Source organism: Nerophis lumbriciformis, linkage group LG38 (genome assembly GCF_033978685.3).
Source record: "Nerophis lumbriciformis linkage group LG38, RoL_Nlum_v2.1, whole genome shotgun sequence".
NCBI lineage: Eukaryota > Metazoa > Chordata > Actinopteri > Syngnathiformes > Syngnathidae > Nerophis > Nerophis lumbriciformis.
The window spans coordinates 13,909,819-13,935,611 of record NC_084585.2 but is presented as its reverse complement, the minus strand read 5'-3'; the positions used below and the strand labels follow the sequence as shown (position 1 = coordinate 13,935,611).

General features: G+C 40.3%; 1 protein-coding gene across 9 annotated transcripts in view; it reads right to left on the bottom strand.

The window, feature by feature from the left end:
* chd6 (chromodomain helicase DNA binding protein 6) overlaps positions 1-25,793 on the bottom strand; it is a 130,713-nt gene that overhangs the window by 7,604 nt on the left and 97,316 nt on the right. For 3 of the 9 annotated variants that reach the window (XM_061932456.1, XM_061932462.1, XM_061932457.2), the window contains exons 18-39: positions 24,457-24,667; positions 24,188-24,383; positions 23,293-23,457; positions 22,431-22,610; positions 22,230-22,340; positions 21,063-21,265; positions 20,697-20,777; positions 18,036-18,154; positions 17,783-17,942; positions 13,330-13,419; positions 13,143-13,246; positions 12,945-13,074; positions 12,732-12,813; positions 12,537-12,594; positions 12,053-12,416; positions 11,667-11,875; positions 10,034-10,131; positions 9,200-9,958; positions 8,870-9,133; positions 8,556-8,799; positions 1,591-2,613; positions 1,368-1,519 (exon numbers count right to left, since the gene is read on the bottom strand). In XM_061932456.1, coding sequence (XP_061788440.1) covers positions 1,368-1,519; positions 1,591-2,613; positions 8,556-8,799; positions 8,870-9,133; positions 9,200-9,958; positions 10,034-10,131; positions 11,667-11,875; positions 12,053-12,416; positions 12,537-12,594; positions 12,732-12,813; positions 12,945-13,074; positions 13,143-13,246; positions 13,330-13,419; positions 17,783-17,942; positions 18,036-18,154; positions 20,697-20,777; positions 21,063-21,265; positions 22,230-22,340; positions 22,431-22,610; positions 23,293-23,457; positions 24,188-24,383; positions 24,457-24,667 — 5,003 coding nt within the window. The remainder of the gene's footprint in view (positions 1-1,367; positions 1,520-1,590; positions 2,614-8,555; positions 8,800-8,869; positions 9,134-9,199; positions 9,959-10,033; positions 10,132-11,666; positions 11,876-12,052; positions 12,417-12,536; positions 12,595-12,731; positions 12,814-12,944; positions 13,075-13,142; positions 13,247-13,329; positions 13,420-17,782; positions 17,943-18,035; positions 18,155-20,696; positions 20,778-21,062; positions 21,266-22,229; positions 22,341-22,430; positions 22,611-23,292; positions 23,458-24,187; positions 24,384-24,456; positions 24,668-25,793) is intronic. The other 6 variants (XM_061932458.1, XM_061932459.2, XM_061932460.1 and 3 more) reach the window with 3 other exon arrangements.

Below are 25,793 nucleotides of genomic sequence, written 5' to 3'. Positions count from 1 at the left end.
TAATGTCCCAGAAAGTATCGCCGATAAACAATATTATTGTCAGTATAATTTTCAAACCAAATTAAGCACTAGTGTAACCTTCATACATAATAACAATGATGCAAGCATTCCTTTTAAACGCAATAAACTGATTTCTCATCTGTTATTTTTAACCAGTGTAATGGGGGGTCAATAAATTTTGATTACCCTAAATAAGTAAACAAACAAAAATAAAATGGATTCAATCTCTGTTAGCAAAAATTGCACTTTAATAAATATTGACATCTTGTAGTGCAGTTTTTTGTTGCCATCACATTCCAACAAATTGGGCATACTGACAAGTCCATCCCTTTTTGACAACCCAAAATATTCCCACACTGCACATTTGGCTTTGCAATAGGGATGTAACAATATAAAAAATTCATATCACGGTTATTGTGACCAAAATTATCACGGTTATTACTATCGCAGTATTGTTGAATGTGCTGAAAAAGTGTTTATACACACACACTGAAATCTTTTGACCTAAATATTTTTTGAAATGCCTAAAATAAATAGACATGCTGTTGAAAATCTTAGTATTTTTCATGCTTTGTGTTTATAATGCTTCACTTACATAGTGTTCTAGCGGTCATTGTGGGTTCCTACTTTGTTCAGCGGTTCTTGAACGCACCGTGATAACACTTTTCCGTCTCGTATTTCTTGGGAGTATAGAACGATTATTCTGTTCTAAGAGCGCGCTGTTTATAGGTTCAATGTGCAGAATTTAATATATTAGTTGCTCAGACAGTGATGTGTTTATATAAGTTTAGATTGAGGTATGTCGTTTTTTAATGGGGAAAGACGTTATTGTTTCTTGTAGTCATGTTAGCGCTTAAGCTAACAAAGTCGTGCCAGTCGGTCCGTGAGTTTATCAAATTGTAGTTATCAAACACTTTTTTTTGATCATTTTAATTTAAAACCATCATTTTAATTGTCGGGAGTTTTACCATTGTTATGATTAATACAGTTTATTGTTACATCCCTACGAGCGAGTCTCTCTGTCCGTGCAGAGACAAAGATTGTGGATGATTGACAAGAGGATTTACTGTGTTCATTTAATTCTGCTATTCAATAAAAGCGTGCAGGTGCCGGGAGCGATGCACATAGTGAACCCTTTTTTTTTTACCAATGTTTGAAAACAAGAGAGGAAAAAAAAAAAACACACAATCATGGCAATTCATCGATGACGGCAAAGTCCTTGAGTTCATTTTCATTCATCGTTAGATTATTTGATCAGCCCAAGCGTAAGTAGGAGTACTAGCTAGTGTGTGTGTGACAATCATTGGTACTTTAACTTTAACTTAACTAACGTTCCAGCGGTGTAACTGATAAAGTGAAAGAGCTACCTTAGGCCAATCGGAGTACGAGTAAAGAGCTTTCTCCTGTAAGAGCTGGGCGATGGTGGGCTCCCTGATGTCATTGAGGCTGTCAGGGAGCTCACATGTAGAAAAAGAAGCAGTGAACCTGGGACTTCCTGCAAAGTCTTCCACCCCCGGCACTGGAAGATATGACAGGATCATCCTCAGCGATAATCATAACTTTTAACATAATTTTGAGCTCCTTTCCTACCTGGTGAGTTGGACCTCTCCTCTTTCACCTGGCCTTTCACCTCTAGCGTCTCAGATGCTTCTACCAGCTCGTCGACCTGCTCCAGTTTCGACGTCGGTACCGTGCTGTCGGCCTCTAAAACTTCCTGCCCGGTCTCAGCTTTGCCGGTGGGTGGGGCGCTGAACTCCAACGGCTCTGACTTGTCCTCAGGTTTGACCTCGCAGATGTCCAGTTTTGTGGCGGTCGTCAGCAAAAGAGCTTCCTGTTTAATGGCGGAGCTTTCTGTCTTGATGGGAAAGGACTCCAGGGTTTCTGCTTTGAGGGGTGGGTCTAACCTCTCAGCTTTAATTTCAACATCTTCAGGCTTAACCAAACTAATTTGAGGGAAAATAACTTCATCTTCTGTCTTGGTCTCCTCCAGTTTGACTGGGAGCTGCTGGTCTTTCTCCGCAATGTGGCTTTCTGACCGAGTGGAGCATTGGTTAGCGGCAGGCAAACGAGCATCATTGTCACTTTGGTCCAATTTGTTATTCTGTCTGCAATCCTCAGATAAGTTCTGATATTCATCGTTACAATTCTGAACCTCTTCCACCTTGACTCCAGCACCATCAATCAAGGAATACTGATCCATGTGACCCCGGGAGATCTTGTCCACTTGATCTGCAGGATCTCTGTTCACCAGCGGACCATTGTCTCTGGAGCCTTCTGCCATCCCTTCATCTTGGAGGAACTCTCCAGGTTCGTCCGCCATCAAGGCTTCAGAGTCGATAGAGTTTGCTATGGTCTCCTCCTCTTCAGCGGTCTGATACAACATTAATGTGTCCACCTCCTCAATAGGACACATGAGACGCCCTTCCTGCTCCAGCTTTCCAAGATAAGGGAGAACGTTGCCCTCTTTATTGTCGCCCCGCTCAAAGTTCTGCTGGAGGTTTTGACACACTTGGATCGCATCCTCCTGTTCTCTCAAAGCAGGTTCTGGGTCAGCCATGTCCATGTTTGGCAAAACAGTAGGTAGACGCATAGATCCCAAATGTTGTTCCACACCTGAGAGCATGAATGGCATACATAAACAACAATTTGTTAACAGAAAAGACAACAACGTTGTATTTATCTGTTAATCATAATATGTTTACCTTAGTTGTACTCCTTTGCTTATGTTATTTGTTTCAATCACTGTATTGTTTCAACAAACTATTACTTCACTATTACACATTTGTATCCCTTTCTTTACCTATTACAAAATGTGTAGGGTACACATAGGAAGTAAACTAATTATTAGTAATTACTGAGCCATGAAAAAGTTCAGTTCCAGTTTTTTTCGAACATGCATACGATACAATGTAATACATCACATATTTCCAGTTCATTACAGCATGTCCGAAAAGGAGTAGGAAGAAGCAAAGCTTATTTAATCCTACCCTTTTCATAGCAACTGTATTTGATTTCCTTGTTGTATGTTTGTAACAGAACAGTGAATAAATTAAAAATAAATACATATACCAAAGGTAAGTAAACAAATATTAAATGCATTAATAATCATTATCTCATGTATTGTTTTTAAAAAAAGGTTCAAAATGTTCATAATTGTTTTCTTTGTACTTTGTGAACATTTATAGTTTGAACAGTCTCTTAAACTGAGTCATATTGGTGCTTTGTTTGATTTCCTTGTTTAATCCATTCCATAATGTAATCCCACATACGAATATGTTAAAGGTTTTAAGTGTTGTATGTGCACACAAATGTTTTACCGTATTTTTCGGAGTATAAGTCCCTCCGGAGTATAAGTCGCACCGGCCGAAAATGCATAATAAAGAAGGAAAAAAACATATATAAGTCGCACTGGAGTATAAATCGGATCTTTTGGGGAAATGTATTTGATAAAACCCAACACCAAGAATATAATTCAAATAACTATAACTTATAGAACATGCTATACATTTACCAAACAATCTGTCACTCCTAATCGCTAAATCCGATGAAATCTTATACGTCTAGTCTCTTACGTGAATGAGCTAAATAATATTATTTTATATTTTACGGTAATGTGTTAATAATTTCACACATAAGTCGCTCTGAGTATAAGTCGCACCCCCGGCCAAACTATGAAAAAAACTGCGACTTATAGTCCGACAAATACGGGTAAATTAGATTTTCCTCTAAGGTTATATATCTCCTCTTTTGTTGTACATTATTGGGGAGCAGGTTACAGTTTGTTTTGTACATAATTTTAGCTGTTTGCAAATGAACCAAGTCATTGAATTTCAATATTTTTGATTCAATAAATAAAGTGTTTGTATGCTCTTTATATCCAACATTATGTACTATTCTAATTGATCTTTTTTGTAACACCGTTAGTGAATGAAGTGCATGTTTGTAGTTGTTTCCCCATATTTATACGCAATAACTCAGATATGGTAACACTAGCGAGAATATGGAGTGATTTTCGGTCCAGAATATATTTTGCTTTATTCATTATTGACATGTTTCTTGCTACTTTAAGTTGTATATTTTTTACATGAGGTTTCCAGTTAATTTTATCATCTACTATTACACTCAAAAATGTGTTACTTTTTATCCTTTCAATATCTACTCGGTCTATCTGTATTTGTGTTTGACTTTCCCCTTCTGCTGTTACATAATAGCATTATTTTAGTTTTACTGAGATTCAAAGAGTTTTTGTCAAACCATCTTTTTAATTTGTTCATTTCTTCAGTTAATATTTGTATTAGCTTCTGTGTGTTCTCTGCTGAACAAAACACAGGTGTATCATCTTAAATAATAGTACCTTTCAGTCCTTTGTAACTTTACAAATGTGATTTATATAAAGATTGAACAATTTTGGTCCGAGTATTGATCCCTGAGGTACGCCACAAGATATTTTCAGCTCTGTAGATGTGTGTTCGCCTAGCTTCACGTATTGCTTCCTGTTGGTTAAGTAGCTTCTTACCCAGTTCAAAACCAACCCTCTTATTCCATACCATTCTAATTTGTTTATTAAGATATTATGATTGTGTTAAATGCTTTTGTTAAGTCCATAAACACTGTAGCAGTACATTTTTGCTATGTTGGCTCTGTATTGTATTAGTTGTCTGAGTGTTTCATTTTTATTTATGAATGTGTCCAATGTTTCAATCATTTTAGTAGATTGTGGAAGTACAGAAACGGGTCTGTAGTTTGTAAACTGGTGTTTGTCTCCAGTCTTATTAATTGGTAAGACTTTTGTCATTTTAATTTTATCTGGGAATTTGCCTGTTTGAAATGATTGGTTGCTGAAATACGTTAAAGTTCTGAAATCTCTGTAATAAACTTTTTTATCGTTTCCATTTCAATTCAGTTACAATCAGTTGAGGTCTTGGATTAAAATTTTTCACAATATTGATTGAGGAACTGCGAGTGGGGATTTATGTCTGCAGTGTCATTCAAGTCCTCAACTGACTCAGGATAAGGAATCTTTTTCTCCAGATTTAGTCAATGTTCACAAAGTACTTATTGAAGGTTTCAACTACTTCGTTCATTATATCATCGTTTACATTTCCACCTGAGAAGTATGTTTTTAGCACCATTTTTAATAATGCTATTTAGGATGTCCCATGTTGCTCTCATGTTGTTTTTGTTCCGGTCCAATAAGTGACTGTAAAAAAATGTCCTACGTGTTTGTAGTATGCTAGTTAGCTTGTTCTTATATGTTTTGTACTTGTTTTCTGCGTCTGTAGATCTTTGTGTTATAAATGTTCTATATAATTTATTCTTCTTGTTGCAAACATTTTTCAGTCTTTTTGTCATCCATGATTGATTGTTTTTCTTCTGCTTCTTACTAAGTTGTTTAAATCAGTGGTCTCCAACCACCGGGCTGCGGCCCGGTACCGGTCCGTGGATCAATTGGTACCGGGCCGCACAAGAAATAAAATAAAAAAAAATCAACATAAAAAACACAAGATACACTTACAATTAGTGCACCAACCCAAAAAACCTCCCTCCCTCATTTACACTCATTCGCACAAAAGGGTTGTTTCTTTCTGTTATTAATATTTCTGGTTCCTACATTATATATCAAAATAGATCAATACAGTCTGCAGGGATACAGTCCGTAAGCACACATGATTGTATTTCTTAAGGACAAAAAATAAATAAATAACTAAAAAACATTCCCATACGCGAATCGTCAACCCAATAATTGTAATCGAAACATGATGTGCCCAAAGATTCCCACCTCTAGGCAGGATTAAACAAGCTCTGCTTCTTCGTACTCCTTTTCAGACATTTGAACTCTGCGATTGTAATCATTTGATACTTCAATGTAACTCTGTGACTCATGTTTCAAATAAACTAAACCAGGGGTTCTCAAACGGTTTTCATTAAATACCACCTCAGAAAAAACTTGGCTCTCCAAGCACCACCATAATGACCAACATTAAAATGCAGTAAAGTAGTAGGCCGAAGTATTCATTAAAAACAAGTATATTTAATATTTATGGCCACTGTTACACTACAAGCAGTTTGAACTATAAAACTGTGTTTGAATACAGGAAAAATAAAACACTGTACTTTAATCAAGTGATTATTTGGCATACTACCGTATTTTTCGGACTATTAGTCGCAGTTTTTTTTCATAGTTTGGCCGGGGGTGCGACTTATACTCAGGAGCGACTTATGTGTGAAATTATTAACACATTACCGTAAAATATCAAATAATATTATTTAGCTCATTCACGTAAGAGACGAGACATATAAGATTTCATCGAATTTAGCGATTAGGAGTGACAGATTGTTTGGTAAACGTATAGCATGTTCTATATGTTATAGTTATTTGAATGACTCTTAACATAATGTTACGTTAACATACCAGGCACGTTCTCAGTTGGTTATTTATGCGTCATATAACGTACTCTTATTCAGCCTGTTGTTCACTATTCTTTATTTATTTTAAATTGCCTTTCAAATGTCTATTCTTGGTGTTGGGTTTTATCAAATAAATTTCCCCAAAAAATGCGACTTATATATGTTTTTTTCCTTTTTTATTATGCATTTTCGGCCTGTGCGACTTATACTCCAGAGCGATTTATAGTCCGAAAAATACGGTAGTAGATGAAACCGTCGTACCATTAGTCGTATATGTACCACAATTCAATCTTAGGGCGGTCAGTTGATCGCAACTGGACTGTTTGGTTTGTCTTAGAAGTAGGACTAGATCTGACCAATCTAAGTCTATAAAAACAAACTGAAGAAGCCTACTGTGATGAGCGGCGAAACGTTTACTAAGACAAACCAAACAGTCCAGTTGCGATCGATTGAATGCCCTGAGATGACAATGACTTGGATGAATGAGAACATTCATAGACACATACCACAATTTGAGAATCACTGAACTAAACCATTCCCAACACTTCTGTGTTCACAGTCGTGCAAAAATGCTGTATTATGTAACACAAAACACATAACAAACCAAAAAGGTCCATTGTGATACTAAAATAAATGTTTGTGTTTTCAGGCTCCAAAAAGACAAATGGCCCCTAAGACTGGAGTAACATAATGGTACTGCGTCCTAATCATAAACAATAAAAAACTCAGAACGTGCAGACAAGTCTCAGGCCCTATCTCCAAATAGTAAAGAACCCTTAACATAATCCTGAATCCAGATGTTGATCTGAATCAGCCCCAAAATCTAATCATTCCTTGTTCTGAGATTTTCTGAAAGTTTCATCAAAATCTACGCATACCTTTTTGACCTGTTGCTAACGAACAAACAAACCCCACCAAATGTCTTGGAGGAGGTATTTATCAAAGGATAAATGAAACGGTCATGTCTTTTTTTTGTTTTGTTTTGTTTGCCTGTCGCATCCAAACAGGCTGCAAGATGATTCACTCTTTACAACGGTGTCAGCAGCTGGGCGTGTCTGTTCTATAGCGGAATTAAATAAACAGAGTGAAGCCTCTTGTCAGTCATTCACTCTCTTTGTCTCTGTGAGTGGAGGCAGGTCCTCGAGATTAGTGTTTCTTAATTATCCATGGAGCCAGGGCCCACTGGTGGGCTACCCAAAAATATCTGTGGTCAATATGGGCCGCAGCGATACTCAGTTGTAATACACTTTTCCACCACTTGTGGCAGTAATGACAATATCAAACAAACAGAAGAAGTCTGGAGCTAAATTTATAGAGATGTTTCTTAAGTGCAAAAATCATGACTAAAGTGGTGAAACTCTATTTTCATTTATACTTTAATTTTATTGACAGTTGAGTTGAGAAACATATGCATTACTAGTTTATTTAATTTATTTTAGCACAACAGTATTGTATGTAAATTAAATTTCCGTCAGTTATTTATGAGTCCCTTCTTATTTAATATATTTGGTTCTACTTATTTTTCTAATCAGCGTGACCTATGCTGTAGGTTTATGTGTTTGTTAAATTATCTTTGTGTTTAACATATGGTTTCATAACATTTCAAAAGGTTGTAAACTGTAAGTAAGTAAGATATAATTTTTTGGAATGCGATTAAAATCAAGAATAAGATTATTAATTCAGTGTTAATATTTGAGTGGGTCCCGGGCCCCTCAATAGTGGAAAAGTTGGGCACGAGGTCAAAAAGTTAAAAAAAAACCCTGCTTTAAAAATACAAACACAGCCTCGTAAAGTAAACGTAAGTGAATGTCATAGAAATTATTCAGATCACCGCCAAAATCTAATAACTTGTTCCTTATCCCATTTCACATTATTATATGTTATTAAAATGTATTATTATTATATGTGAGTATGTGCATTTTATTGTATTTTTATGACGTCTGATGTTGGTGTTGTCTAACTTTCATGTACACATTTTTTAATGGCTTTTGTTGTACGGCCATTTACCTGCCGGGGACTGTAAATGGAAATAAAAATGGAAAGACTACAATCTGGCACGTTTACATTACATTACATTTATGTGCATTGTCCCACATAATAAATATAGATAATGTATTCTCATCTTGATGTTGTTAATTTACTGATACCTTGATCTGATTCTTCCTCTTCTAGAATTTCTTCTTTTTCCCGGACGTCTTTTTCTTTCTTGGTGTCAAGTTTGAAGCCAACTCCTCCCTCTTGACCGTCCCCCTCCTCCACAGAAAGCTCGCCCTCAGGCTCATGATCACTGATGTCAGGTAGAGAGAGTGGGGTAGGAGGGATATAGGCTGGCAGCGGGCTTGCCGTCAGATCGTTCTGATCCACTCCAGGTTCTTCACTCACGCCGATGTCCTAGTAGAGTGAGAAAACAAGACACGGTCATGTCAAAAGGAGTGCACGCCAACCAGCGTGTCACACAAACCTTGAAGAGCATGTAGCTGGAAGATTCCACAGAGTCTGCAGCTGAGGGGTGAGAGGGTGAGGATGAGGGAGGGAGGCCCAGACAATCTTCAAGTGTTCCACCACTGTCCCCTCCCTCGTCTGCCCTGGGAGCCTCCTCGTCCTCCTCCTCCAGGAAGCCTGTCTCCAGTGTGGACGGACCGAGGATGGGGTCGGATTCGTTGAACATATGGTGAGCTGGACTGGAGTGATCCGTCCCATCCCAGGGAGCCTGCATCCATTTGGTCTGATTCAACGGCATGCCATTTAAAGATAGACAGAAAAGCATGCAGCTACGAGTAAGCATTGATACCTGCAACTGGCCCAGCTCCACTGACGGTGCCAACAGCCCCGTTTCTTCGGATGAGCCTTGCTCACCAACCAGCACGTCACTCCTCAATTTGGAGTGAAGGTCCGCTCCTCCCACTCCATAGGAGTTGAGCATGCTTTGACCCCCTGTGGCCGAGTTGAAAGGGAAACCGTTGAGGGCGTCTTTGGAAGCTTTCCCTCCATGCAGAGCATCTGCTGCCATTGTGTCGTGCTGCAGCGAGCCCAGATCCAGGCTCTCATCCAAAGGAGGACAGTCGAGGAAATCTCCGCGAGAACCCGAAACTATTCCCAGGCCTGGCGAGGCCGCCTCGTGGGTGTCCAATGGCGGTGGAGGAGGATGGAGGTGAGCTGAAGAGGAAGAAGAGGTGGAAGAGGGAGCTGACGGAGGCGCAGAGTGATGCTGGTGTGGATATTCCGGAGGCTGAGGGGAGTGGCGACCGAGTGTGGAATCGTAGAGGCAATAGTGAGGGGCGGGCAGCTGCTGCGAGGACGAGATGGCGGGATGGTGGTGATGACTTTGAGGGACAAGATGGGAAGAGCGCCCCCTCACGTAGTTCCTGTGTGCCTCTAGAAAGCTCAGCTGGGGTTCATTGAGGATGTAGAAGTCTGTGCGGCTCAAGCCGTGGCGGGCTGCGCCTATGAGGAGATCCCGATCGTGTTTGCCAGATTCCCACCAAACCGGAAGGTAGAGGGAAGGGCGGCACAGCTGGAGACGGGCCGAGAGTAACGGGTGGCGGAGAACCTGCAAAGATGAAACACGCCTTTCAGTGCAATTCCACTTCTCAGTGAGATGCGCGGGTCCACAAAGTTCTTTCACCTGCTCTCGGATTTTGCGAAGCAGCTCAATGCGGTATAAAGTTCGAGCTGCTCTCTCTTCTGTCAGAGGCTCCACCAGCACTGTGGGATCCACCAAACCTAAACAGTACACAAAAGACACGGGGGACATCAGCAGGACACTGATGGCTTGAAGTTTGTTTCAAGCTCCATTAAAAATCAGTTTTTCCAGGAATGATTATTGCGCCCTAAAAAAAATGCATTAGTTTGTTTGTCATAGCTTTTTCAGAAAGTTTTTTTGAAGCTAATTTTTAAATATAATATATATAAAATAACATTGAAACAACTTGTGATTTTCAGAATTTGTTATCAAATGTTTAAGTGTTATTTGTAATTTCAAACTCAAAAGGATTAAAAAAGGAAAACAAAACTGTATTGATGTTTTACCTTTTTTTTTAATCAAACAGACTTAAAAGTAGACACTATATGGCAGTAAAAGCACATACTCAGATCTCTGTCAAATTACTATACTGTTGTAATTTATAATAACAAATAATAGTGATATTTACCGTATTTTCCGCACTATAAGACGCACCTAAAAACCTCGAGTTTTCTCAAAAGCTGACAGTGCGCCTTATAATCCGGTGCACCTTATATATGAACCAATATTGAGCCACAACAGGTCTCGCTACTACGGGATGCATAAAGTAACCCCAGCCTCTACTGTAGCGTCTATTCTATGCGCCTTATAATGCGGTGCGCCTTATATATGAACAAAGTTTTAAAATACCGTAGGCCATTCATTGAAGGTGCGCTTTATAATCCGGTGCGCCTTATAGTGTGGAAAATACGGTAATTATAATTACAGAAATAAACAACACCAAAAAGCTTTCTTATCGTCCACAAGTTGCAGCCATTCTCCGTGTATGTTTTACTCTTGAAAAGTGTTTGTCCATCTTAAACATTCATGTTCCAACACATATACTCCCGCGCGTGAAGAGCATTTGTGAACTGTTGAGAGCGATCTATTGCGCACATTTTTGTTGGTAAATGTGAGACGATGACAGATTATCATCACATGTCAACATCACTAAAATGTGAATCGTATTTACCAAATGTTGACTCCTAGCTAGGTCAGTATCGGAAATGAAAACCTGTTCTAAATTGTCTTACCCTGGATACATTTGGGTTAAGTAAAAAAAAAAAAAAATAACAGAAGTTGGTCTAAACTACATAGGAGGATGACAATTGTCCTGTTTAAGTAGTAAAGAGTTGATATATTGTTTCATGTTGCTGTTCTTAATTACTTTATACAAGAAACAAACACGTATTGATTAGACGGTTAACACGGGGTTTAAGTGCCACTCAGAGACACATTTAAAATGACGCTAGTTGGCTAAAATGCGCAAGAAGCTTACCAGGCCGCACACCATTCACTGGGATTGGTTGAATTCAACTGAAAATGTTACAGTTTGAATTCCAACAATTGATTTTCCTTTAAATCATTTTAATGCAGAGCAAGCCCAATCACAAAGATCCTGGCTGGGCTTGATGACATAATCATGCCAACCTTTCTGCCATCCAAAGATATAATGAGTTTTGTTAAGATGCATCAGGAACCATGAATTATTTCAAAGCAGTCTTACAGTATGTTCCAAAAACATGCAAGATCCTACCTTCTTCTTTCCTGGGGGGCAGCTTGCATGCTGTCCTGCACATGTTGACAAAGGAGTTGAAGTATCTCTCTAAACTCTCGTCCGTCTTCCTTTCCAGTCGGGCCAGAACTCTAAAATGGGACCAGTCAAAGACTTTCCTCTCGGGGTCGTACACCACACCAAACGACGACACTGTGCGGTAGAAGTCCATTTGCTCTCGACGAGTCCACCTGAGACATATCATAGATATTTTGATGAATGAAAGGACTGATAGGTAACAAAACAACTTCTTGTCTAAGTTTTAACCTGAAATTTTTAACCAACACAAATGTGTCATCTAATTCCCCTCCCCTTGTTGTGATTATGTAACATTCTTGAATAAAATGTAAACATTTCAGGAGTCTGACCTTCTCTGCCACTCCAGAAAAACAGCATCCTGCTCTGCGGCAGCCACAGAGCACCGCCTCAGCTCCTCCCCCAGATGCCAGGCTAGCGGCCCCTCAGTGTGGGGTCCGTGAGCAGCGACCCCCATGCCCACCATGCCGTCGTGAAGCAGGAAGTCTGGCCTCAGCAGGGGCTCACGGCGCAGCGTGAAGCGCTGGTAGGCGGTGATTAGACGTCGTAGGCGGGCCGTCAACGCGGGGCCCGTGGGCCACAGGGGTCGGGCGTGGACCACATGGAGGGCTGCCACTCCGGTCCCTGTTCCCGTCCCTGCCGTTGTTGTGACCAAAGTGGCGTCCTGGGCGCACAGGTCAGCTGACAAGTGTGAGTCTGTGAAGCAATGACATTGATAAAATTGTTTCAATAAAAAAAAAAAATTGAGCTTTTGTGTTTGGTTTTGTTCCAGGAAAAAAAGAGTGGAAAGCAACCAGCCAGGTAAACAGCTCTCACCGGGAAAAGTGCTGTCCGGCTTGTCAGAGGCATCCGTACGAAAGCAGGTCTCTTCTCCCTGAACATGGAAGACAAACATAAGCATTTAGGACAAGAGAGGACGATTTAGCCTCCATCACTGATCACCATGTTAGACTACAGAAAACAATAAAGTCAATCTCAGGTTTTTGCGGCGGCCATGAGGAAAATTCTCACCTTGCTGCTCTCGTCGCAAACATCTCCGCCATCAGCTTTGTTTCCTCTGCTCTCACTGGCGTCTTCTGTTTTGACCGTGCTGCTGAAAAACAACAGAGAGAGAGATTAACGCTGCTGATGGGATACTTGGTGGACAAGGTGAAGTCTGCAAAGTGATCCTTGTGGTATAACCAGCACAACACAATACAACCAGAATTAATAGCGTTCTCTTACCTGTCAGTGATGTCGGAAGACGCCTCCCCTCCCCCCATCTCAACAGACAGCGCCGTGACATCAGGCATCCCGACTCTCTCCAGAAAGCACAAGTCCGGATCGGCTCGCATGGCGTGGTATCGCTCGTAGCCTGGTCAAGCGAGCGTGTGCCATTAAAAAAAAACATTGTTCTTTAAAAAATAAAGTCAGAGAGCTCACCGTGTTTATGGACCCCGATAAGAAGAGACTTATCTGCTTCGACGTCCCACCACGAAGCTGGAATCTCGATGTAGTCGATGTCCGGCAGTGACACGTCCAATTTACTGGAGACACATCAGTCATATAATCACAATCAATAGAGTGTCTGTCACATCAGCAGAAACAGAGAGAAGACAAAGCCACATACCTGGCAGCCACGCCCTCCACAGCCTGATTGGCCGCCTCACCCAGAACCTCCACCTTCAGGTAGTACAACATCCTCACCCTCAGCAGCACCCTGTAGCGACACATTCAAACACTGTCAGGACGACATGAGGAGGGAATAAACATTGTCCATCAACACTTCAAACCTTATCAGCCACCTTAAACACCAGCATGTGTTTTGAAAGCCTACGAAGAAGCTTGATGCTAAAGCCAGACACAAAGAAAGGCTTGTTGCTATCGTCGCTTCGTGTGAAAAGTGCAGAAAGTTTGCCAGAGACGACCCAAGGGCTAAAGCGATCTGTGATTTCATCATGGAAATGACGGCAGTGGACAACCAGCCCTTTACCATTGTTGGAGATGCTGTCTTTTATCAGGACTAATTTACATATACACTTTGTCACATCCACCTTTGCTGACTATTTCTTACCTCCAGATGTGCACCAATACAACTTTTCCACTTCCAGTATTGGACCGTTGAGTATGGGCTGATACCGATATTGATCTGATACAATATCAGCACTAATCATACTTACTTTTGTCATTGTGTAGTGCAGAAGGTTAGAAAATGTTTGATCAAGTGTAATTAGACAAAGAACTGTTATGGACTTATGCTGTCTTTAAGCTGAAGTGGAGTGGTAATTATGTTTTTGGCGACACCTAGTAATCACAATAATTAGTAATAATTCATGACACAGTAAGTTAAATGATGCAGACGCGTTTGTTACTGGATACTTTCTAATACTCTTTTGCCTTAGAGACTTTGTACAGTCAAACCTCGATTTACAAACCAATCTATTTGCTAACTATTCGCTCGCTTCCTTCTCTGTCTGTCCCTGCCAGCTGATTTTTCTCCTTAAGTTCTTGTTGATGATGTCAATGTTAGGGCTGTGAATTTTTGGGCACCACACGATTCGATTCGACTCGAATCTCGGGTGTAACAATTCAATTCAGAATCAATTCTCGATTCAAACATTTTTAATAACATTGGGTGCCAGTTCTATGATTAACTACATTCCTCCATAAAATAGACAAACAGCTCTAACATATTTTTTAAATTACTTAAAAGAAAACTTTTTTTGTTTTCTTCTACCCAAACATTTAATAAAGTCAAATGCAAACAAGGCAAGAGAAGTATTCCACTCTTCTCTTTTCGAAAGTAAATCTGTATAGCTGATATGGACATTCACATCAACAATATGATTTGCCTGAGTGGCTGTACAGGACTAATTAAAAAAAGAAAAATTATAATAATATTTTTTTATAATCGATTAAGAATAGTTACAAATAGGAATGGCGATTTATTCGAAAATATATGTTTTTTTACAGCCCTAGTTAATGTGGTTGGATTTTACTCTTTGAAATGTTTATTAAGGATTGTATGATCGTTTGAGAGTGGCTTTTGCGCGTGTGCGCGTGTTGTCAGGGCAGCACATACAGCACACATCAGTTATTAAATAGAAAGTTGATTCATCACGTCCTTGTTATGTTTGTTTAATATACAGAACTGTAAAGCACTTTGTATTGTGTTCAAAGTGTACAAACCTTTTAGTAAAATATGGACTGTTTCTTATGGGGAACTCCGCTTCACTATACAAACTTTTCGATGTGGGAACCATGATTAAGAATCAATTAAATTTGTAAACATAGGTTCCACTGTATGTGTAAGTAATATGCAACTATAATTATTTGATACTAGTTTATATTGACAAATATGCTGTTTTAGACTGCAATATTGTTTAGTTATTATTACGCATGTCTAGCTTGTCTGCTTAGCTGTTGCGTAGCTGCTCGCTCCTAGTAGCCTATAGCCTACCATGTTTACCTTTTGTAAATGACTTGACTAAAATAGAAGAAAAGACCAACCTTGTGTGCTTATTGGAACACAGTTGGATGTAAATGGCTGCCCAGCTTTACACAAGTCAACACGCTGCAGGACTGCTTGTATCAGAGTTTATGTCGGATATTTTACATTAAATGCTTAGTGGCCACATGCGTAGACAGCACCTTTTAGCTCTTATTTCCAAAATTGTGTACACTACTGAATTGGGGTCTAATGGCCGCTTATGTGGACACTTATACTGCCATCTGGTGGTGTCAGAAGACTAAAACATACAATGGAATTTGGAAAAAAAAAGTTAAAAAATAAGAATTAGCATGTCACTAAACATGAAGTACACGTTTGTTACTTATGGACTAAGTACATCATAATCAAAAGATGATTCTTAGTTTTTATTCTAATTAGGGTCCAATAAGCCCAAATAGCAAAGAGAAATAAGAAAAACATGTAAACAAACAGCTTGGGCCTTAAGAGGTTAAGTAAATTTATATTTGAAACATATTTTTCGTTGATATCAGACTGATATCAATATCAGATCGGGACTAATCTTTAAACATAATTTCTTCTACAAAACCCAAAACCAGTGAAGTTGTCATGTTGTGTAAATCGTAAATAAAAACAGAATACAATGATTTGCAAATCCTCTTCAACCTAAATTCAATTGAATACACTGCAAAGACAATATACTTAATTTTCTGAACTGGTAAACTTAGTAATTTTTTGCAAATAATAGCTCATTTGGAATTTGATACCTGCAACATGTTTCAAAAAAGCTGGCACAGGTGGCAAAAAAGACTTATTTGGAACATTCCACACGTGAAAAGGCTAATTGGAAACAGGTGGGTACCATGATTGAGTATAAAAGCAGCTTCCATGAAATGCTCGTCATTCACAAACAAGGATAGAGCGAGGGTCACCACTTTGTGAACAAATGCATGAGCAAATTGTCGAACAGTTTAAAAACAACATTTCTCAACGAGCTATTGCAAGGAATTTAGGGATTTCACCGTAATATCAACAACAAGTTCAGATAATCTGGAGAAATCACTGCATGTAAGCGGCAAGGCCGAAAACCAACATTGAATGCACGTGACCTTCGATCCCTCAGGAAGTACCGCATCAAAAAGCGACATCAGTGTGTAAAGGATATCACCACATGGGCTCAGGAACACTTCAAAAAAACACTGTCAGTAACTACAGTTCGTCGCTACATCTGTAAGTGCAAGTTAAAACTCTACTACGCAAAGCGAAATCCATTAATCAAAAACACCCAGAAACGCTGCCGGCTTCGCTGGGCCTGAGCTCATCTAAGATGGACTGATGCAAATTGGATAAGTGTTCTGTGGTTTGACAGTTCCACATTTCAAATTGTTTTTGGAAACTGTGGACGTCGTGTCCTCTGGACCAAAGAGGAAAAGAACCACCTGGACTGTTATAGGCGCAAAGTTGAAAAGCCAGCATCTGTGATGGTATGGGGGTGTACCAGTGCCCAAGGCATGGGTAGCTTACACATCTGTGAAGGCACCATTAATGCTGAAAGGTACATACAGGTTTTGTTGCAACATATGTTGCCATCCAAGCAACGTCTTTTACATGGATGCCCCTGCTTATTTCAGCAAGACAATGCCAAGCCACATTTTGCACGTGTTACAACAACATGGCTTCTTAGTAAAAGAGAGCGGGTACTAAACTGGCCTGCCTGTAGTCCAGACCTGTCTCCCATTGAAAATGTGTGGCGCATTATGAACCGTAAAATACGACAACGGAGAACCCGGACTGTTGAACAACAGTCTATAAGCTATTCATCAAGCAAGAATGGGAAATAATTCCACCTGAAAAGCTTCAAAAATTGGTCTCCTCAGTTTCCAAACGTTTACAGAGTGTTGTTAAAAGGAAAGGCCATGTAACATAGTGGTAAAAATGCCTATGTGCCAACTTTTTTGCAATATGTTGCTGCCATTAAATTGTAAGTTAATGACTATTTGCCAAAAAAAAAAAAAAGTTTCTCAGTTCGAACATTAAATATCTTGTCTTTGCTGTCTATTCAATTGAATATGTCTATTCAATTGAATATAGGTTGAAAATAATTTGCAAATCATTGTATTCTGTATCGGCAGCACGGTGGAACAGGGGTTAGTGCATGTGCCTCACAATACGAAGGTCCTGAGTAGTCCTCAGTTCAATCCCGGGCTCGGGATCTTTCTGCGTGGAGTTTGCATGTTCTCCCCTTCGGGTACTCCGGCTTCCTCCCACCTCCAAAATCATGCACCTGGGGATAAGTTGATTGGCAACACTAAATTGGCCCTGGTGTGTGAATGTGAGTGTGGATGTTGTCTGTCTATCTGTGTTGGCCCTGTGATGAGGTGGAGACTTTTCCAGGTTGTACCCCGCCTTCCGCCCGAATGCAGCTGAGATAGGCTCCAGCACCCCCTGCGACCCCAAAAGGGACAAGCGGTAGAAAATGGATGGATGTATTCTGTATTTTACAATTTACACAACGTGCCAACTTCACTGGTTTTGGGCTTTGTAATTCCTCACATAGTTCAGTTACATAAGTAAGACAGTGGGTCAGAGGGAGTATATTTAGTAGAAAACTGACTTGTTGCAGTGTTGCTTCAGATGTTTTTTGTAGCTGTCGTCCTGCAGCACGACCTCCGGGTTACAGTGGGCTAGCCAGTCGGCGTTCTTCAACTCTGAATCGTTCAACCCAATCTTTACTTTGGTCCCCTTACGACCACGAGGAACTGGCGCTGATAAACCTGAGGGACAGACGAGGAGGAGGCTACATTGCTTGAAAGCGGTGGTTTCTTGACAGACGCAACGGAGCGTGTGTAAAGAAGCAACAGGCTAACCTGAGTGGTTGAGCAGCTCCTGGTCTTGTCCGTCCTTGCTGGGTGAGATCAGATCCCAGATAAAGCTTTTGATCTTGTCGTCACCTTTGTAGTGTTTCAGACAGTAGACCAGCAGAGCCCTACAAAAAACAAACACCATTCTCCTACCATTATTGTTACATTTTCTATTTTACAAATCATTTCATATTATCCAAAACCCACTTTTTCTTGCTTGTTGGCACATTTTTTGTGTGTCTTTTGGATAAGTGCCAAAAATGTGAATTCCAACCATGGAGGCATTGGGGAGATATTTATAAAACAATTTTGTCCAAACAAGCCATTTGAGATTTGCCCCGAATTGCCCCAACCATTTTTAATTTCTATAGTGGCAGTTGGTCTCTCCTGCTTGCTTCTTTGTCTTGTCTTGTCTTAACTTTCTTGTTGCCTCTTTTTGCACTGCTCTCCAAATCTAAACATTGGAACTAATTAACTGGCCTCAACGACATTGACAAGATCTTAGGTTTGGGGGAACCTGCCTGTCTTGACGGAGCGGTTGTTGCTGAACACACGACGGACTCTTGGGAGAAGAAGGAGTGCCGCGTGCCTGGCGACCCTATATCCACCTATTCAGAATTATGACAACCGGACATCTGCTGATTGGAGTAAGCGTTGCTCTGGTTTGTCGACAAATTGGAAGTTTCTGGCAGTCTTCAAAGTACCCCAAAGCTGCCACAAATGATTGGAGGATGCGGGAAGAACTGTGGACACTTTTGTGATTTGGATCATCGAACTGTCTGCCCCGCAGGATGAATTTTGAGGACCGGTCATAGACAATTTAGAGTGAAAAGCAAATTTTATTTTCACTCGCATACAAAACATTCTAACTTGGATTGTTTCCCTGGCTTCGAGACTCTCCCGAAGGACAGTGCGGCGACGACACAACAAACTCCCTTCTTGTCTCTCATGGACACACACCTGTTGTTGTTGTCTTTGGACTGACTGGCGGCTGTAACAACACCAAGGCCGCGGAACAGAGACACGCGGCAGGCTTACACACACATGCATTCACAAAAAATATACGCCACGCACACATACCCCACACCCCATCCAACGCCCTTGACGCGAATCCTTTAGGGGCGATGGACGGCCGGGCAGCGCCTGAAGAGCTGCAGCCTCTCTCCGTAGCACCCACTCTCTCCCCTTTGTTGCAAGTCTCGAGTTGTATGTTGTAATATGTATATGTGCTATGCTATGGAGTTTTTTCCCACTCCAGACTGGGCCCCCTTGTATTTTTTTACTCAACCTCCTCCAGCGTTGACCTTTTTCCCCATCTTTTACGGGGCGCCTTGTGGCGACCCATCAGCATTCCTGTTCTGTAACCCTGTACACTGTTTGTTTGTCTGATCTTGAACGAGTTTGTGCTGAAAAGAAAGTTTCGTTGTACTTGTGCAATGACAATAAAGACCTCCCTACCTACCTAGTCCAAACGAAAATATGACCCGATGACGAAAAATGCTGTTATTGTTTGTATTAACCAGCACAGGTCACGACACAAACCTCATCTGAAGCAGCAAAAACTGCCTACTTAAATTTTGCGTTTTGTGACAATAGACCTACTCGTAGTGTTGTATGGGGGTCTCAGCAGGAACTGCAGCCGGACACGAAACCTACCTCGGTCCAATGGAAATATACAGAAGGATTTACCCAAAACTATAATTAATCACATAGACAGTTCATACAAGTTATGGCAACGGTAGATACAAAGAAATGGTAAGTCTCAGTAAGAGTAGATTAAAAATGTAATATGTTAGCGACGTAGCATTGTAGCTTAACCGAAAGTAAGGAGACAGACATAATAACACGTAGCCCATACATTTAAGGCTTCATGGACTGAAAGGCGTTGAAAGAGATAATCTTAAACATTTAAGATACTTTCATCTCCCCGGTTCTGAAGTCTCTTCTTCGCTTTCCTCTCGCTGCGGATCAGACTCTGGCTCCTACATGTACGGTTGGATACTAAAATCCTCTGCTGTTGCCATTTTAAACAAAAATTAGCGTATAGTTCTAACTTATGAAATTTGTTGGTACGAAAGTGTACCGCTAAAATTACAACATAACTGACAGGGTGTTGACGTAGTCGCAGCCATCTGGAGGGGGCGAGTCATAGAACAGTTAATTTGCATGTAATATGACCTGAATTCCGAAACGGCTTGTTTTCAGAGACACTCACAAAGCGGCTAGAAGACGGTCTGTGAAGTCAAATTTACAGAAAATTTTGACCAAAGCACCACTATTACATGTTATGTAGATCTCTTTAGGAATATATTTTAAAAAGAGCATGTCTATACATTGTTCTTCTATCAAACAAACCAGATACCCTTCTCTTACTTCTTTACATGACAGCATTGAACTAAAGTTTGTATCGAATACTAACCTAATCTTCCCTGCTCTTCGTGTACAATCCAAATAAGTAAATGAGCAATCACATTAGTGACTTTGGTAAACGCAGATTAGAATGTTCCTTATAACTGCCTGAATTTTCATTCTTCAGCTTAACAAGATAGTTTGGACAATTGTATGCTTTATAACACTATAGAGAAAAGCATTTTCTGTTCCCAGCACACAAAGCAAGGTCCATCAAGGCTTGCTTCAATTTTTCATCCTTTTTCAAATAATGCTGACCTGCAAATGGCTTCCATGTCTCTCTCTGCCAAGTGCCACTTAAAGCGACCATGGTTTAGGATGTCCTTCCACCTGCCCCACCTTGACACAGAAGAGGAAATCATTAACAGGTTGATTTACTTTCCATTCAAAAGACAATTTTCAAGTCCGACATTTACACGTCCAACTTCATTTACATTTACGTCAAAGCTTACTGGAAAGTGAGCTGATGAGTTGAGTAGGTTTGCTACAGAATTGGACTAATATTTGTACTCTTCATGTTCATGCTGTCTTTGTGCTCATATTTGCATTGTAGGTTTTAGGTCAAGGACTGCAAGCTAACAAACTTGTTTTTTTAAGTTTTAAGGGCTTTTTTGGCAATCTTACCCAAAGATGAGCAGGTTCTTTTCCACCCGGAAACACTCAGCACGAAGGTAGCGACGACTGCGCTCTCCCAAGCGACGTGTTCGACATGGCTTCTCCTCCGAGTCGCTGTCCAGTTCAGAGAACTCCATCAGCTCGTCGTCTTCAAAAGAGTTGTAGTGGCGCGTCTGCTTCCTCACACGAGGGGTGTCGATCACCAGTGACTCCTGTGATTTTGGAGATTAAGAAATACGTTCTTAATAGTATTAGACCATCTGCAACATCTTCAGCCTCTTGGTGTAGCTCCCACCACATGACATTTTGCGTTTTGTTTTGCAGCTCAAGGCTATTTTTTTTAATTTAAAGAGTAGGTAAAATGTCTCATTATATAGTAAAAGTTGCCAACCACTGTCTTACACCTTAAACTATTGTAAACTAGGAATGTTCCCATCAAGGTCTAATGCTGAAGATTCTGATAATCCACGAGTGAGATTGGCCAATAGGATCCCAGGTATTGGCTGTAAATTTTAATTGGAAATAAAAATTTTAAAAAATACAACAGTGTAACAAATAGGGATGTACCGGTATACCAAGTACCAGTGTTTTTTGGTAACGGTTCCTAAAAAATGTTTTACACTAGTACCTTATTCTCTTCAATTGCATACAATTGTTTGAGCAAAACAAAGTCAATAGTACAAAACAAACAAACCAGTGCTTCTTAATTATTGTTTATTATTGTGCGTCCAATGATATTGATATGTGTAAGAAATGTAGTATGAACATACACAGCTGTTAGCCACCTCTGTTAGCCGAGGGACCAAAAATAAATAAAAGTATCAGCCAGAGGAGATCGGCTTTTTTAACAACATTGAAAAGCATTGAAGGGCATTAAAATGCATCATCTGATCGCATACTTTTTCATGGAAATCGGCCAACACTGATGGTGGCCAATTGATCGACGCATAGCTAAATAAGTAAAACAAAAATACAGTTGGAATAGAAGTGAAAAAAAGTCATGTTTTGTGGCTCATTAAGAATAATAATATAACAATAATACTTCTTATTTACATTGTGGATATTGATGAAGAGTCGGCGCCTTTGCGAGTGTTCTAATGTCCCGGAACCGATTGAGTCGGACACTGAGAGGTTCGTTTAGATATCTTAAGCATTAACTGTCTCTTGCTTCTTTACCTTCTCTGATCTAGAGTCAATTTCTACTTCTGCAATCTTGGCCCATTTCTGCCAGAAGTTGGGGTCGTCCAGAGAAATGTCGGTCCTGTTGCCGGAAGAGATGAAGCTGGCCTGTGGTGAAGAAAGATTTGCTTTTTTTGTTTCTCTAATGTTGTCGCACCATGAAAATTAATGCATGGTAAAAACTGCTGGTTGTCGCACCTTTGCAAACGTTGATCCTTTCCCTTCAGACTGGATGGTGATGGTCTGGGTTCTTCTCTGAAGGATCTGATCGATGTCCTCCTCGCAAAACTTGGAGCCCTCGTCTTCTTCATCCATTAGCGCGCCGTACGCCCCCTTTTTCAACAAATCTTCCACCTCCAGCTTGGACAGCTGCTGCACCTGCACAACATTCATCACATTCTCATAAGCAGGAGAAATTATCTTGCCTCCTGCACAGTCACACTATCACAACAATAGCGAAACCATCACCATTAACGCTTTTCTTCATAGAGCTGAAGCCTATCCCAGCTGACTTTGTACCCACAGGGCACATATAAACAATGTATAATTTACATTGAAGTTAACATGTTATGGACTGTGGAGGTGAACACAAACAAGCAAACTCTGCACAGAAAGTTGAGATTCAGTTAAGATGTTATGAATGTCAACATCAACAGAAAGTTGTTTCCATGTTGCACTACATGTCAGCTCACTCTTCATATCAGACGATAATCAGATAAATAAATAAATGATAAATGGGTTATACTTGTATCGCGCTTTTCTACCTTCAAGGTACTCAAAGCGCTTTGACAGTATTTCCACATTCACCCATTCACACACACATTCACACAATGATGGCGGGAGCTGCCATGCAAGGCGCAAACCAGCACCCATCAGGAGCAAGGGTGAAGTGTCTTGCCCAAGGACACAACGGACGTGACTAGGATGGTAGAAGGTGGGGATTGAACCCCCGTAACCAGCAACCCTCCGATTGCTGGCACGGCCACTCTACCAACTTCGCCACGCCGTTAAAGAGGAAATGTTGCATAGAAATACTTAATAACTACATAGTAAGTCTCACCCCGTTGAGGTTCCCTTTGCGATTGATGTCCTGGAGGACGGCTTTGTCCAGTCCCAGCTTCAGACTGGCCTTGTCAAACATCTCTCTCTCGTAGGAATTCCTCGTTATCAGTCGGTAGACTTTGACCGCTTTGCTTTGGCCGATGCGATGGCAGCGCGCCTGAGCCTGATGGAGCGTGATTGGAAACATCCAGCATGAAGATGAACAGAACCAAGCATGGCTGGCGCAGAGACACTAAAGGCTGGAATATACTCTCGCGTCACGTAGCTTGCATCACCGCTGACGGCTTCATGTTTGATTGATAGCTCTTCCATGGAGGGTGGCGCAAGATGTGTAATTTTCTTCCAGAAACCTAAGGGGCAGTGTCTCCTGAAGGAGCAACTGCAGCTGCAATTGACTAGATTTTTACCTGCTTGTAAAGAGTGATGACAACTACAACATCAACATATTTGTCTACACTGGAGCTAATCATTCAGAATAAACAGTTTACATTTAATGGACGTTTTACTCATAAACTAGAGAAACATATGTCCGTGAAGATGGACTGTGCACCTTCTGAACAAGTCGCGTCAGAGGACACGATTATTATTTGCAACGCTATTCTGCCATTCGGTACATGGTAGAAGAGAAAACTAAAATGTAATTGAAAATAAACAAAACTGTTAAATAACTATTCTAATGACATGCGGGTGTTACTGTGTATGGTCATATGTTATTGGTGTTTGGCAATAAAAATTAAAGAGTGTCGTATTTTGTGACTTTCTTCTGGATGCAACAACAATAAAATAAGTTGAAAAACGATACATTCAGTAATTATTTTTAGAGCGCACCTAGATATTAAGTACACAATACCCGTTTTCATGCAAATGCTTTATTTACTCAAGCTGGTGCCCACCTGCAAGTCGTTCTGGGGGTTCCAGTCCGAGTCAAAGATAATGCACGTGTCTGCCGCTGTCAGGTTGATCCCCAGCCCTCCCGCTCTGGTGCACAGCAGGAAAACAAAGCGGTCTGAATCTGGCTTACAGAACCGATCGATGGCAGCCTGTCGCAGGTTCCCTCGCACGCGGCCGTCGATGCGCTCATACGTGTATCTGCAAGCCAAACACACAGAAAATACTTTGATTTGAAGCCCAGAACAGATGTAAGAACATTTCTCCTTCTCACCGCCTTTGGATGAGGTAGTCCTCCAGGATGTCAAGGCAGCGCACCATCTGGGAGAAGACCAGGACCTTGTGGCCACCGCTCAGCAGTTTGGGTAGCAGCTTGTCAATCAGCACCAGTTTGCCAGCTGCCTGAATCATCGCCTGCAGCTGAACGTCAGGCACATCTAGACTGTGACTCTTCCTGAAGCTGTCCAGAATCTTCTCCTCTGCTCCTGGGAGAAGATCAAGGTCAGGTAGAAGTTACTCATGACCTCTGTCAGAACGTTATGTAATGGATTGTTGTCGTAGTTATTTGATTAATAAAATAACAAATGGATGGATGGATGGAATAAGTAACAACCAAATAACATAGTAAGTAAGTAACATGTATTTGTATAGCACCTTTCACAGACAAAAAGCCACAAAGTGCTTCACAACACCATCTTTTCACTCTACAGCTCCCACTGACTTAGCTCAAGTCCGCACACCTTCACTACTGTATCTTTGTATTTCTTTACACATTACATCAGGGGCTAATCCATTGGGACACTTAAAAATAGTTTTTAAAAAGCAGAAATGTATAAAATGATCAAAACTCATCATGATATATTTTTGGGTGATATGGCAGTGGTGATGCTTCATTGGTTTTAGGTCAAATATCTTTAGTGTTTGTTTATATAATGACAACAGGTTCTTCACTACACATTTTGTGGCCTGTCCCCAGACGATGGCATAACAAAACATATGGGATAAAACATTGTATGCATGTAAACTTGTGCAGCTTGAACAGATAAACAAGTCTAATATGCCTGAAATAATTTATATTTCATTGTATGGTCTTAGTAATTTTTCAATATAACATTTTAGCTTAGGGTCCAAAATAACACCTAGATATTTAAATTCATTTACCTGTTCTATTTTAGTTTATTTAATGTTGACCTAAATTTCGTTTAATGATTGTTTCTTCAAAGAGAAACACATTGAGACTGTTTTGTCATAAATTCAGGGTTAAACAGTTATTTTGAAGCCATGTTGATACTTCAGCTAACTGTCTGTTTAATAATTATGAAACCTGTTGAGGGGTGCCTGCTGCCACATAAAATTGTATTATGTGCATACATTTGGCAGGTGGTATTTTTGCAAATATTGCCGGCGTCATTTATATATATACTGAAAGGTGATTTTACACCATTTATTTGAACACATTGTTGTCGCAATTCAAGATATGATTTAAACCAATTTATGGTTTGGTTGATACATGAAATTGTTTTCATTTTGTCATCAAAACTAGGTGATTTACAGTGTCAAAAGCTTTTCTAAAATCTAAAAATACTGCTCCAACATACTTACCCTGGTCCA